Source organism: Manacus candei, unplaced genomic scaffold (genome assembly GCF_025592945.1).
Source record: "Manacus candei isolate 608988 ecotype Guabito, Panama unplaced genomic scaffold, ASM2559294v1 h1tg000045l, whole genome shotgun sequence".
NCBI lineage: Eukaryota > Metazoa > Chordata > Aves > Passeriformes > Pipridae > Manacus > Manacus candei.
In genome coordinates this window covers 9,307,189-9,319,939 of record NW_026138093.1, presented here as the reverse complement: position 1 = coordinate 9,319,939, position 12,751 = coordinate 9,307,189, and the positions used below count along the sequence as shown (strand labels likewise).

The following is a 12,751-nucleotide window of genomic DNA, read 5'->3' as shown; positions in this document are numbered from 1 at the left end:
GGGTTGTTTCTCCCCCATTTCTCTCACTCCTCTCTGGGTTGCAGCACCCTGGATTTTATCCTTTCTCCAAAGGGTGATCACACAGGTGCCTCTAGAATTGCATTTTGGTTTAGCTTTGGGCACTGGCTGGTCCATTTTGGAGCCACCTGAAACTGGCTCTCTCTGACACAGAGTCGACTCCTGATCTCCTCTTCCCTAAGGGAAACCTGCAGCCCCCTCCCTGCTACCAAACCTGATCCACAGGGTCATTCAAGTGCCCAGGAATACAGGAGGTCATTGATCCCATTATTCCTCAGGCTGCTTAAACAAGACTTTGTCCTCTTCCTGTCCCTGACTGCAGGTTCTTTGTGTCAGAGCAGAGCTGGGCTGGACCTCAGCTGTGCTTTGCTCCAGAGCCTGCTGGGGTGGGGGCAGATGGCAATGGGAGAGTTGGGTTGGACTGGATGAGCCTTGTGGGTCCCTTCCACCTCAGCATATTCTGTCATTCTGTGTTTGTTTGGGTTTGGTTTGGTTGTGTTTGGTCTTTTTCCCTCCTTTTGATTTTCCTTTCCTCTGATCCATTAGTTTTTTCTTCATTGTCTTGGGCCTTGCTGGGCACCTGATGGCAGGACAAGTTTATCCCACTCACTCATCTTGTTCACATTTTTTGTCCAAGTCACCATTAACTGGACGAGGTTTCTCACAGACTCGCTGCAACTTGGCATCATCCACAAAGGAGTGGAAAGTGCATTTCATCCCATCACCCAGAGACATAATAAAGATGTTCTATAGGAGTGGTCAAGGGCTGGTCCCTGATGGATGTCACCTGGGAATTGCTGCCAAGAGGAATTTGTGCCATGACTTTTGACCCTCATCAGTCATTCAACTTCCCACTCACCACATGTTTCACTTGTCCAGTCCAGCTCTCACCAGTCTGGCTCTAAGGAGATCACAGGAGACCATGTCAAGGGGCTTGATAAAGTCTGGGCACAGAACATCCCCTTCTTTTCCCTCCCACAGGGGTTCTGCAATCCCTGCCTTGTCCTTCCCCTGCCTGGGAATGGCTGCAGGAGGAACTTACCCTATCCCCTTCCCTGCTGAGCCTGAGCAGTCTGGAACTTTCCCAACCCTCCTTGCTGCCCTGTTTGCAGACTGGTTCTATGTCTGCCTTTGCCAAGGCCCCAGGAAGCTCTGGGATGGCTCTGGCCTTTCCAAGTGTTTGGGAGAGGTCTCCCAGTGACACTGCCCAGCCTTCTCAATATCCCGGACAACAAAACCTTTTCTATTATCCCACAGTTCCAGATTAGTCCTCAGGACACAACACATATTCTCATGGTTCGTCAGGAGAAAATTAGAAGGGATTTCATTATAGAGGTCAACTGGTGGAGCAGCCCAGTCTGGTCTGGCCCCACAGCAGTGCCCAGCCCAGGGTGCTGCAGAGCTCTGGGCACTCCCCCCATAGCCCCAGCCCCTCTGAAGGGCACAGCAGCTCCTGGGGCACAGAGAGGAGTCTCAGCATCCCCATCAGCTCAGGGGTTGGACACTCAGCATGGCAGAAGGAAATGGAGGTCAGGGAAATTGCAGGAGCCCTGGTGTCACCTCCAGGAGATGCCCAGCACAGCCTGACTGTGCCCCTCAGTGCCAGCCCCTCTGCCCAGCCCAGCCCAGAGTCCTGGCCCAGGGACAGAGCAGCCTGTCCCCAGGGGGGCTGCAGAAAGAGGTGTCTCTGTGTCAGGGATTCCTCTCTGCAGGCTCAGAAATGCTGCCTCGCTCTTCTGCAGGGACATCCCTTTGCCCAGGTCAGTGTGTCCAGGCTGCCTTGGCCAGTTGCAGATCCCAGCCTGGGATCCCTGCAGGGCCCTGAGCTGGAGGTGCTGCTCTGCACAGGGAGGGGCTGTGGCACCCTGGGCTGACCCTGCACTGGCCATGCTGGTCAGGGTGGGGAGCAGACCCAGCAGGATGGGGATCACTCCTCTCCACCCTCTGCCATAGTTCTGGAAGGCTCAGTAGCCAAGAACAAGGCTGGGCAGGACCATGGGCTGTTTCCAATGGCACAAAGGGCAGGGCAGGGCTCCACTCCATGCAGCCTGTGGGCTGGAGAGTTCTTCAGGACACCCTCCTGGAAAGCCCACCCCTGGCTCTGGTACAGCCCCCCCTGAACTAGGGAGGCACAAGGGGAGTTCACTGTGGGTGAGACAAGTCACTGGCCAGAGTCCTTTCTCTGTTCCTGCTGCATCCCCTGGGGTTGCAGAACTCTCCTTTACCAGTTCACAGGCAGATTTAGTACTTGATCTCTGGTAACTCCACCCTGGGCAGGATTCTGCTCCAGGCCTCCATTCCCTGCTGACTGGATGGGACGGGCTGTCCCTGCAGATCCTCTGTGCTCTCCTGCACTTCCTGAGTTCCTACAGACAAGTCCTCACCTGCCATCAGAGCCCTCACAAGCTGCAGAGCCCCAGGCGGGTGACTTGGAGATCATTTGTCATCTCAATTGGCCATTGGCCACCAACACACAGCATCTGAACCAGCCCTCAGTCTTTTCAGTCCCAGTGGGTCCCTGACCTCACTGCACTGTCTGCATGGAGAAACAAGCAAAGCAACAAGACTTTGGAGAGTCTATTCCTTTCATACACTCAGAGATTGTGATTCCTCATGTACAAACTAACACAGGGAGGATGTTTGACAAATACCTTGCTGCACAAACTTTTATTTTGTTTAAATGCACACAAAGCATGATTTCTGATTTCTATATTTTGTGGGTGAAAAAAAAGAGGTAGAGAGTGAATTTGATGGGATGAAGAATAAAATTTCAGTGTTAGTGACAGGAATAGAGGGAAAAGACAGGGAAGCCCTCCACCCCAAACACTATCAAAAGCTTTAGAAGGCAGGCTGGGCCCAAAATGTGTTACACAATGAATGTTCCGCAGAAGAAAAGAGGCAGTTTATTGCTTCTTAAAAAAACATCCAGTCATCATTTTCCTTATGGCATCCTTGAGCTCCTGGTTCCTGAGGCTGTAGATGAAGGGGTTCAGTGCTGGAGGCACCACCGAGTACAGAACTGACACCACCAGATCCGGAGATGGGGAGGAGATGGAGGGGGGCTTGAGGTTGGAAAATGCTGTAGCGCTGACAAACAAGGAGACCACAGCCAGGTGAGGGAGGCACATGGAAAAGGCTTTGTGCTGTCCCTGCTGAGAGGGGATCCTCAGCACAGCCCTGAAGATCTGCACATAGGAGAAAACAATGAAAACAAAACAGCCAAGTCCTAAAGAGATAGTAAAAAACACAAGTCCAATTTCCCTGAGGTAGCCTGAGTGTGAGCAGGAGAGCTTGAGGACGTGTGGGATTTCACAGAAAAACTGGCCCAGGGCATTGCCCTGGCACCACAGGGGCAGGGAAAATATATTGGCTGTGTGCAGCAGAGCAGTGAGAAACCCAGCAGCCCAGGCAGCTGCTGCCATGTGGGCACAAGCTCTGCTGTCCAGGAGGGTCCCGTAGTGCAGGGGTTTGCAGATGGCAACGTAGCGGTCGTAGCACATGATGATGAGGAGGGAAAACTCTGCTGAAATGAAAAAGGCAAGGAAAAAGAGCTGTGCAGCACATCCCATGTAGGAGATGGTTGTGGTGTCCCAGAGGGAATTGTGCATGGCTTTGGGGACAGTGGTGCAGATGCAGCCCAGGTCTGTGAGGGAGAGGTTGAGCAGGAAGAAGCCCATGGGGGTGTGCAGGTGGTGGTCACAGGCTACGGCGCTGAGGATGAGGCCGTTGGCCAGGAGGGCAGCCAGGGAGATGGCCAGGAAGAGCCAGAAGTGCAGGAGCTGCAGCTCCCGCCTGTCTGCAAATGCCAGGAGGAGGAACTGGGGCATGGAGCTGCTGTTGGCCATTTGCTGCTTCCCAGCACAGGGACACTGTTCAGAAACAGGAAAGGACAGGGAGAAGTTAAGACAGACTCCTCTAAGCAAAGCCACTTCATTTCTCATAGAAATCCCCTGAACTGAAAGGCTTTTCCTTTCCCTCTTTTGTGCTGGCTGAGGGTGCTGTGAGGAACAGGAGCTCTGCCCATGTGCTGCCAAGGGCTCAGTTTTCCCCTTCTCCAGTGGGGACATGGAGCTGCTCTGCCACAGCATCAAACACTCCCAAGGGATGTCAGGCATCATCCACCTTTAAGGGAAAAGTTCAGTCTCCACTCTCAAGACATGGAAGGGCTTAGCATGTCCCTTAAATAATGTTGTCTGTGTTTATTATTTTTGATGGTTGCATCTGGTACCTGTTCTTGTCAGGAGTACAAATCCTCATTCTTATGATGGAAATGTAACAAGACTTTAAACAGGAGAGGACAAACAGCTCAGCTCTCTGTAGCTTAGTGCAGAGCCAGGAGAGCTGCAGTGTCCCTCCATCTGTTCCCATTTGCCCTGTGCTTTCCCTCGTCCTGCCTGAACATAGCTTCACATGCAAATTAATTTTTAATAAACACAAATACCTACAGTCTGATGAGTGCAGGGCAGCACTGTTTAAAAGGGCAGCTTTGTTAAATGTTCTCTGTTCCAGCCCAGCAATGCACCATTGCCCAGGGGAATCTCTGGCTGTGCAGGCTCTGATGGCAACGTCAGAGCAACCCTGAGGAGGCTGGAAAAGTGACCCAGAGATACATGTAAGGCACAGGTGTGGTGATTTCTGATGCTGCCTGGTCTTATCTCCTCTAAGAGAAATAGAGTTGGAGATTCAGTACCTCTTCCTGAACTGTGAGATTAATTTTTAGGACCAATTTCCCACCCAGAAAACACATGTTGGAAGATGGAAAGAACAGGATCCTTCACTTTCAGGTATCCCATGACTGGCTGTGCTTTCTTTAAACTCCTTTGAGAAATGTTCTGTAATGACCTGGAGCTGTGAGAGCCCTCACAACCTGCAGCCTACTCTAAACAGGTGAAGAGCCCTTCCCTGCCCTCCCAGGGGTTGCTCCTTGCCCACAGCCCTTCTGCCCCAGCCCTGGCAGCAGCTCCCCGGGCCGGCTGAGAGCTGCCCCTGGCAGGCAGCAGAGTCCCTGCCCAGCACAGCACCCTGGGCTGCAGGACCCTGCTCTGCCCCACAGCCCTGGGCACCCCTGGCTGCACCCCCAGCTTCACAGCTCTTCCAAAGGGCCCCAAAACAGCCCCCTGCTCACCCATCCCATCAGCTGGGGCTGGGTCAGCATTAGGAGATGCCTCCAGGAGCTGCCCCTGCACTGCCCTGCAGCCACTGACTCACCGTGTGCACCCTGCCAAGATTCCTCCTGCAGGGAGCTCTCAGCCATCCTGCCAGTGCTGAGCCCCTTGAAGCTGTGTCTGTGCCCTGCTGGTGTCCCTGAGCTGCCCTGGCAGTGCCCTCAGCCCTGCTGGGCTGTGCAGAGGAGCTGCTCACCAGCAGAGCTGTCTCTTTGAAGCTCTTCTGGGTTGCCAGGAGCTCCCTGTGTGCCAGGAGCCCGGCCCAGCTCAGCAGCACAGCAACAGCCCCAGGCATTTCATGACCCTCAGGGGGTTTGGCATTGTTTACATGAGACTCAGTCCCTGAGAGGAAGTTCAAACAACTTTTCAAGAAGTCAAAGTGAGATTGAAACACTGAAGTTTCTTGTAGTGCTAATGAGTCCCATTGAGGGACACAACTGAGAACGTGTCCCCAGGTTCCAGTTAGAGCAGAAAACTGCAGACAGTGATGACAAGGATGGACAAGCAAGGGAAAGGTGGCTCTGATGCTGAGGAAACCTGGATGTGTTTCCTTAAGCCAACGGGCCAAGCCCTGAACCCAGCCCCTATGAAGGCAGATCCTGTTCCTGCCTCATTCCTCAGGGCTCTTCCTGGGGCACTGGGATGTGGGATGTGCAATGCCAAGGGCAGGACCATGGGGTGGCACCTGCCAGGCTGCTGAGCAGGGACAAGGAGGCCATGAGGCCCCAGGGCTGCAAGGGCCACTCCCCTCCTCCTGGCATCAGGGGCACAGACAGCAGCCATGGCCAAAGGCCTGCAGAAGGTGGCTGTGTCAGGGCCTTTCAGCTTCTCCCCATCCCTGTCTCCTCTCCAGCCCAGGTTGTCCTACGGTGTCCATGCCCTGCCCCTTTCCCTGCAGGCTGTCGTCATCCCCCCGGCTGCCCCACCTGGCTGGCACCTTCCTGCACTGACATCTCTGCGTCCTCCCTGGCTCTTCCTGCACACACAAAGCCTTGGGCTCATCCAGACTCCTTCTGGGTGAAGTGTTGCAGCAGACCATTGCCCTCAGGGTGAAACTCCATTCTCTTTGTTTCCAGTCTGGATCTCTCCAGCTGAACTTGGTACTGTTTCTTTATTTCTCATGCTGTTTCCTGCTATGACAAAAGGATCCTTCATCTCTGAAACCCCCCTTCAACCCTCTCTGGCTACCCCTGCACTGTCCTCAGTCTCCACACCATGGAGCCCAGAGCTCCTTAGTCCCTACAGAGTGGTCATGGGCTTGAGGCCTTCAAATCTTTTCTTGGGAGATCCCTGGGTACTCTCTAAGGTGTTTGCAGATGAGCACATGGTGCTCACAGTCTAAGGAAATCACAGGGATACGTTTTACAAAGGCCTGTATTGGTAGAATATGGGGCAATTGCCTTAAACTGAAAGATTGGAGTCTCATATTGATAATAGGGGTCACAAGTCGTGCCAGCAAATCTGCTCCAGTGTGGGCTCCTCCCCGGGCTGCAGGGGGGTCTCTGCTCCACCCTGGACTCCCCCACAGGTCACAGGCCCTTCAGCTCGAGTTCACGTGGAGTTCCAGCCACCAAGGAGCCCCAAACTCTGACACACAGCCAGGAGCCCCAGACAGCACCAGCAGCTGCAAATTTCAGCAGCACATCCCAGACACATCTGTCAGTATCTCCAACACTCCCAGCCCCACCCTGGACACCAACAAAGGCTGGCCACTCCTCACTCCCCCACCAGCAGGACAGTGGAGAGAACTGGGAGAGGAAAAGCTGGAAAACTCGTGGGTTGAGATAAAGACACTTTAATAAGGACAAGCAGGAGCAAAACAAAACAGGGGATTCATTCCCTGCTTCCCTCGGTTGGGCAGGTTTTCAGCACCTCCAGGAGAGCAGGGCCCTATCCCATGGAATGGTGGCTTGGGAAAACAATCTCCATCACTCCAAACCTGTCCTGGTTATGTCCCCTCCCAACCTCCCCCACACCCCAAGCCCCTCCCCAGTGTGTCTGTGCGAGGGGCAGGAAAGGCCTTGGCTCTGGGTAAGCTCAGCACTAACCAAACCACCTCTGTGTTCTCAAGCCTGTGCTCAGCACAGAGTATTGTACAGTGTAACTCTATTGCACAAGTTAACTGAAAGGTCCATTGTGTTTCTTAGCAAGTCAGCGAGATGTCCCCCATGATCAGAGCTGAGTTCCTCCTTGGCTTGGCCCCATACTGCAAGATGGACACAAATACCCCTGAAACACAGTGGGAGAGGTCGTCCATAGGGGTGAGAAAGATGATGGTGAGAGGAAGATTCTGTGGGCAGGGGTCGCTGGCCCCTTGCCCTACAGCAGGGCATGCACAGACTGTTGCTATCAGGTGATGAACAGGCGGGGTTTGGCTGCCACTCAGGCATCACCTTATACTGGGTACTGGCCCTACGTGGTGTAATGTGGAGCTGATAAAATGGGGTGTCAGGACTGCTGGGGTGAGCAATCCTCATCCTGCCATGGAGACTGTGTTGTTCCATGGGGACGCCCGCTAAGCACGGGCACCGACCAGCTGCTGCAGATCCTGGCAGCCCTGGCCTGTCTGTGTGGGTAAGCACAGTTTATTGACAGGAAGCAACTGAGAAAGCAAATGTTTTATATCCTTTTTTAATATCCTTGTAATTCCCTTTTTACTAGTTAATACTGTAGTAAAAGCCACTCATAGTATTGTTTTAATATCCTTTAAATGTTCCTTTAATTCCCTTATTACTAGTTAATACTATAATAAAAACCGTTCATAGTACTGTATGAATGCCAATTGATAAAGTAGTTTTTTTCTATTCTTTTTTAGCTTTTGATTCTCTTTGCTAGTTTTTTATTCTCACTGCAGTAAAAGATGTTTTGTAGTGTTTGAATGTCTGTTGTACTTGTCTTTATTCCGGGCATGTATTCAAATGAACTAATACACAAGGGCACAGCTCTTTGGGGCAGGAGACGAGCAGCACCCTTGCCAGGACTCAGGGCGATGGCAGGTCTCCTTGGGCCAGGACTTGCCAGAGCTGCTGATTTGGGTGCAGCCCTGGCCAAAGGGCTGCCAGCAGCATTGGTACCCTTGCCCACACCTTCCTTCTCGGTGTCAGCCCCCCTGTTTAGGATGGCCACCAGCCAGCACTTCTCCCAAGGAGGCCGTACCAGCTTGTGTGGAAGGCCCCGTGCCCTTCCTGCTGCGACTGAGTCGGCGGCCAAGGGGGCTCCTTGTGCTGCTGTGAGCAGGCACAGGAGGGGAGTGTTTGCTCATTTCTTGAGCTGTTCCTACAGTTCAGGTCCAGCCAGATTAGATACTTCAGAGAGCGGATTCCCTCCAAGGTGGGGCAGGTTGGCGGGGCTGGGGGAGGCCCCAGGCCACGTGGCACTGTGTCCCAGGGCCCTTTGTGACACGCTGGGCATGGCCGGTGGGATGGAAGGGGGCAGGGTGTCCAAGGGCCCTTTATGACCCGTGGTGACAGAGGTGCTGCTGGTGACACGGCCACAGTGTCAACAGTGCTCCTCGGAGCAGGCGACGGGACAGGACGGGACAGAGCGGTGCTGTGCGGAGCCCCCGCGCAGCCAACTCGTGCCTTGCTGACCCGGAGCGTTTTGAAGGATTTTCTCATTTCCAGGTGACCTCGAGGCATTTCCACAGGATTTGGAGACCCACAGTTTCTCTGAGGTGTCTCTAATCCCTGTGGCAGGTGCCCTTGGGACCCTTTTGCAGGACTTGGAGACCCGGAGCTTCTCCGAGGTGTCTCCAATCCCTGCGGCAGGTGGCCTCAAGGCCATTCTGCAACTTAGGGCCCGGAGTTTCTCCGAGGTTCTCTTTCTCTCTTGCAGGTGCCCTGGACACAAGACTGTGGCATGGCAGGGAGACGCTTCAGCCTGCTCAGGCTGTTCCGGAGGAAGAAGGAGGAGGAAAGCCCTGGAGCTGCTCCAGCACAGCAGCCTGAAGAGGTGCAGCAGGTGCAGCCCCCGCAGGAGGGTGAGCGCTGGAGCTGGGCCACAGGGCTGGTGGCTGCAGCCCCCTTGGCCTCATCCTGTCCCATCCCATCTGGACATGCCCAGGGAAAGGGAGGGGGGCAGAGGGGCCGGGGCTGATCTCCTGGCAGCCGTGCTCCATCCATTGGGCATCCCGGGGCTGGCCCTGCCTGCTCCTGGAGCCCAGGCCTGGGCTGTGTTCTCCGGCCTCTCCCGCACACCCTCAGCTCTGAGCGCGCTCGCTCTTTGCCAGATGCAGGCCAGGAGCGGACAGAAGAGCAGCTCCGTGCCCGTGGCCGCTTCCGCAGGGCAGCACAGGTACCTGCAGCCATCCCCGCCTGGGCTGGGCCTGCTCTCACTGCTCAGCCCAGCACCGCTGTCCCGGCCCTCCAGGGGACATCCCTCTCTTCCCTGCCCTTCTTTCTCCTGCAGACATTTATGAAATTCATGGGCAGCCGGCGTAGAAAGTCCAGGGTCACACCAGCTGATGTCGAGGCCCAGCCTGACACCATCCCGACCCAGCTGACAAAGCCTGATGTCAGCACCGCGTCGACTGCTGTCCCAGCACAGTGTGACACCACAACCAGTGATCACACAACCCACTGGGACACCACGTCAATCGATGATGTGTCACACTGTGACTCTGTGCTGCCTGGTCTCACGGAGGAGGCCGACGCCACAACGACGGAGGGCGTGGCAGGCACTGACACCTCGCCTGTTCAGCGCCTGGCCGATACCCCCAGCCTGGACTTTCTTGAGGAGAGAGCTGTCTCTGCTGAAGTAAGCAGCCTGTGGCCCCCCAAGCTGGGTGCACTGGGCCCCCTCAGCCTTTGAGGCTGGCACAGTGTGCTGGGAAGGGAAGCATTTCTCAGGGGAAGCTGGGCAAGTATCTAACTCTGGAAGCTCTCCACCTCTCCACTGTGCATCCTCCAGGCCAGACTGTGGGACCTGGGGACCTGGGGCTGCTCAAAGCATCTCCAGTCCCTGGGGCAGGTGCCCTTGAGGCCAGACAGTGGGACTAGATGAGGCGAGGCATTTCCCAGGCTTCTCTCTTGCAGCTGCCTTCAAGGCACGACTGCAGGACTTGAGGAGCCAAAGCTTTTCCATGGCATCTCTACTGCAGGTGTCCATAACACCAGACAGAGACATGCAGCAGAGACCACCCACGGTGCCCAAGCTGGCCTGGGTGAAGGAGGAGGAGAAGGAGGAAAGCCCTAGGGCTGCTCCAACACAGCAGCCTGAAGAGGTGCAGCAGGTGCAGCCCCCGCAGGAGGGTGAGTGCTGGAGCTGGGCCACAGGGCTGGTGGTTGCAGCCCCCTTGGCCTCATCCTGTCCCATCCCATATGGACATGCCCAGGGAAAGGGAGGGGGGCAGAAGGGCCGGGGCTGATCTCCTGGCAGCCGTGCTCCATCCACTGGGCATCCCGGGGCTGGCCCTGCCTGCTCCTGGAGCCCAGGCCTGGGCTGTGTTCTCCGGCCTCTCCCGCACACCCTCAGCTCTGAGCGCGCTCGCTCTTTGCCAGATGCAGGCCAGGAGCGGACAGAAGAGCAGCTCCGTGCCCGTGGCCGCTTCCGCAGGGCAGCACAGGTACCTGCAGCCCTCCCCGCCTGGGCTGGGCCTGCTCTCACTGCTCAGCCCAGCACCGCTGTCCCAGCCCTCCAGGGGACATCCCTCTCTCTTCCTCGCCTTTCTCCTGTAGCTGGTTTGCAGATTCATCAGGTGCATTTGGCATGAAGAGGCCACTTTCATGGCCACTGGGGGCATGGCAAACTCGGACCTCTTCAATGCCCAGACCAGCGCTGCCCTACTGGATTTGCTTGTGGAGAACGGTGTCTACAAAGCGAAGCAAGTAAGCAGCCTGTGGCCAGGGCTCCAGTCCCTCAGGGATGCTGTGGCCCCTCACGTCGGCTGCTCTGGGTCCCCTCAGCCTTTGAGACCAGCAGAGTGTGGTGGCAAGGGGAGCACTTCTTGGGGGAAGCTGGGCAAGTTGCTGGCTCTGGCAACTCTCCAACTGTCCCCCGTGTCCCCTCCAGGTGCCGGCCATAGTCAGGTGCATCCATCAGTGGCTCACGTCCAATGTGTCTGCTGAGCACAGGCTGGACAAGACTCTTGTCCTGCTGACCGAGGCACACCCCACGGATGTTGCAGTGACCCTGCTGCGCTCTGCCCCAGCCTGTGACAGGTATGGGGCCCACCTGCCTTGAGGGCTCACCTGCCTTTAGACCCCATCCCCCTGGACAGCCTGTCCCAAATGGTGTGCCAGAGACATGGAGACTTCCCGGACACTCCAGCTCCTCTCTTTGCCAGCTCTGGCATGTCAGCCCCCAATCCTGAGGCCAGCCTGCCTCCCTGCCCCACAAGGCACTGTGGCTCTGTCACCTGGGCCCCGCAGCTGCCCAGGCCACAGCGCTGTGTCCCAGACCCCCCTGAGCCAGAGTTGTGACTCCACAGAGCTGCTCGCACCATGTGGAAGACGCTCATCTCCTCCAGACGGACTAAGGAGCCGGTGCTGCAGATCCTCTTCCATGTCCTGGAATACTGGCCAGCACACAGGAGACGCACCTCTGATGGGGATGAGAGGGATGTCTTTGCCCTGGCTGTGAGTTTCTTGAGCTGACCTCTGCTCGCCCCCAGGTTGCCTCTGGGACGCCTTTCCATCCTCCCTCACCACTGCTTCTCCCTGCCCCAGGCACTGGGCTGCAAGCCTGGCTTAGGGGCAGGTTCAGGGACACCAGGCCGGGGGATCCCCCTGTGTCTCCTATGGCCTGTCCCTGCCATGCTTGGGCCCTGCCACATGGACATCTGGGCCCTGAGAGCTGTCTCTGGGTGCTTTGTCTTTGGCAGGCAACTGTGGCACTCTGGGAGATCATCCAGCTGTCCCACTCCTGGTGCCCAAGTGCAGTGAAGGACAATTTCCCCCGCCTCCTTCTGACTCTGCTCTTCCAAGTTTTCATCAGCACAGAGGAGATGTCAGAGGAGGTCGAGACCTTCTGGAGGCGATGCCGGGAGCAGCGCAGCCTTCCCCCCAACCCCAACAGGTGCTCCATCCCAGTCCCCTCTCCCTGCCACGCCCTCGGGGCTGGGGCCAGGGCTCTGTGCCTGACCTGGGCTGTGCTCTGCACACAGGTTTGCAGTGCAGACCGTTAAAGCCCTGCTGCGCCAGCTGCTGGATGAGGACGTGTTGATGGCGATCGGTCGCAAGTGTGGCTGGGACATGCTCCTCAAGGCTGACACCCACCACTATGCAGTGGGTCTGCTGGCCAGGTGAGAGCCCTTTCTCCCCACTGCCCCTGCCATTTCTGCCCTGTGCACAGGCCACCACACACAGTGCCCGTGTGCTGGGCCAGAGGGCCTTGGCAGCCAGGGATGGCTGAGCAGAGTGGAAAAGGCGGAGAGGGGCGGCTGCACAGGAGGAGCCACCTCCCAAAGTGCCCACGTCCTCTCCCGGGCTGGTGGCCAAAGACCAGGCCTGTGTGAGTCAGTCCCAGGAGAGCTTTGCCCACCTGGCTCAGGGTCTCTGGCACCTTTATTCCCCCTTGCAGGGAGCTGTGCCGTTTCTCCCGCTCCTTCTGCCGCAGCATCGCCGTCAGCC

General features: G+C 56.4%; 2 protein-coding genes across 3 annotated transcripts in view; both read left to right on the top strand.

Annotated features, from left to right (window-relative positions):
- The window catches only part of LOC127474822 (zinc finger protein 11-like), a 705,018-nt gene that overhangs the window by 505,273 nt on the left and 186,994 nt on the right, over positions 1-12,751 (top strand). The gene's annotated exons all lie outside the window — the stretch shown is intronic.
- On the top strand, positions 8,866-11,863 carry LOC127474853 (uncharacterized). 2 transcript variants are annotated; one of them, XM_051796164.1, is made up of 8 exons: positions 8,866-9,162; positions 9,418-9,476; positions 9,591-9,938; positions 10,282-10,432; positions 10,682-10,746; positions 10,859-11,008; positions 11,193-11,341; positions 11,611-11,863. In XM_051796164.1, exons 1-8 carry the CDS (start codon positions 9,042-9,044, stop codon positions 11,774-11,776), a joined length of 1,209 nt encoding a protein of 402 aa, XP_051652124.1. In that variant the 5' UTR covers positions 8,866-9,041; the 3' UTR covers positions 11,777-11,863. The 2 variants fall into 2 exon arrangements, with proteins under 2 accessions (XP_051652124.1, XP_051652123.1); XM_051796163.1 differs by having other exon boundaries at positions 9,412-9,476.

Bases quoted from the DNA above. Each gene is read 5' to 3' on its own strand.
- LOC127474853 (XM_051796163.1), top strand. From the start codon at position 9,042: ATGGCAGGGAGACGCTTCAGCCTGCTCAGGCTGTTCCGGAGGAAGAAG. The intron at 9,939-10,281 runs GTAAGCAGCCTG...TCTCTACTGCAG, and splicing joins AGAGAGCTGTCTCTGCTGAA to GTGTCCATAACACCAGACAG. The intron at 10,433-10,681 runs GTGAGTGCTGGA...GCTCTTTGCCAG, and splicing joins GGTGCAGCCCCCGCAGGAGG to ATGCAGGCCAGGAGCGGACA.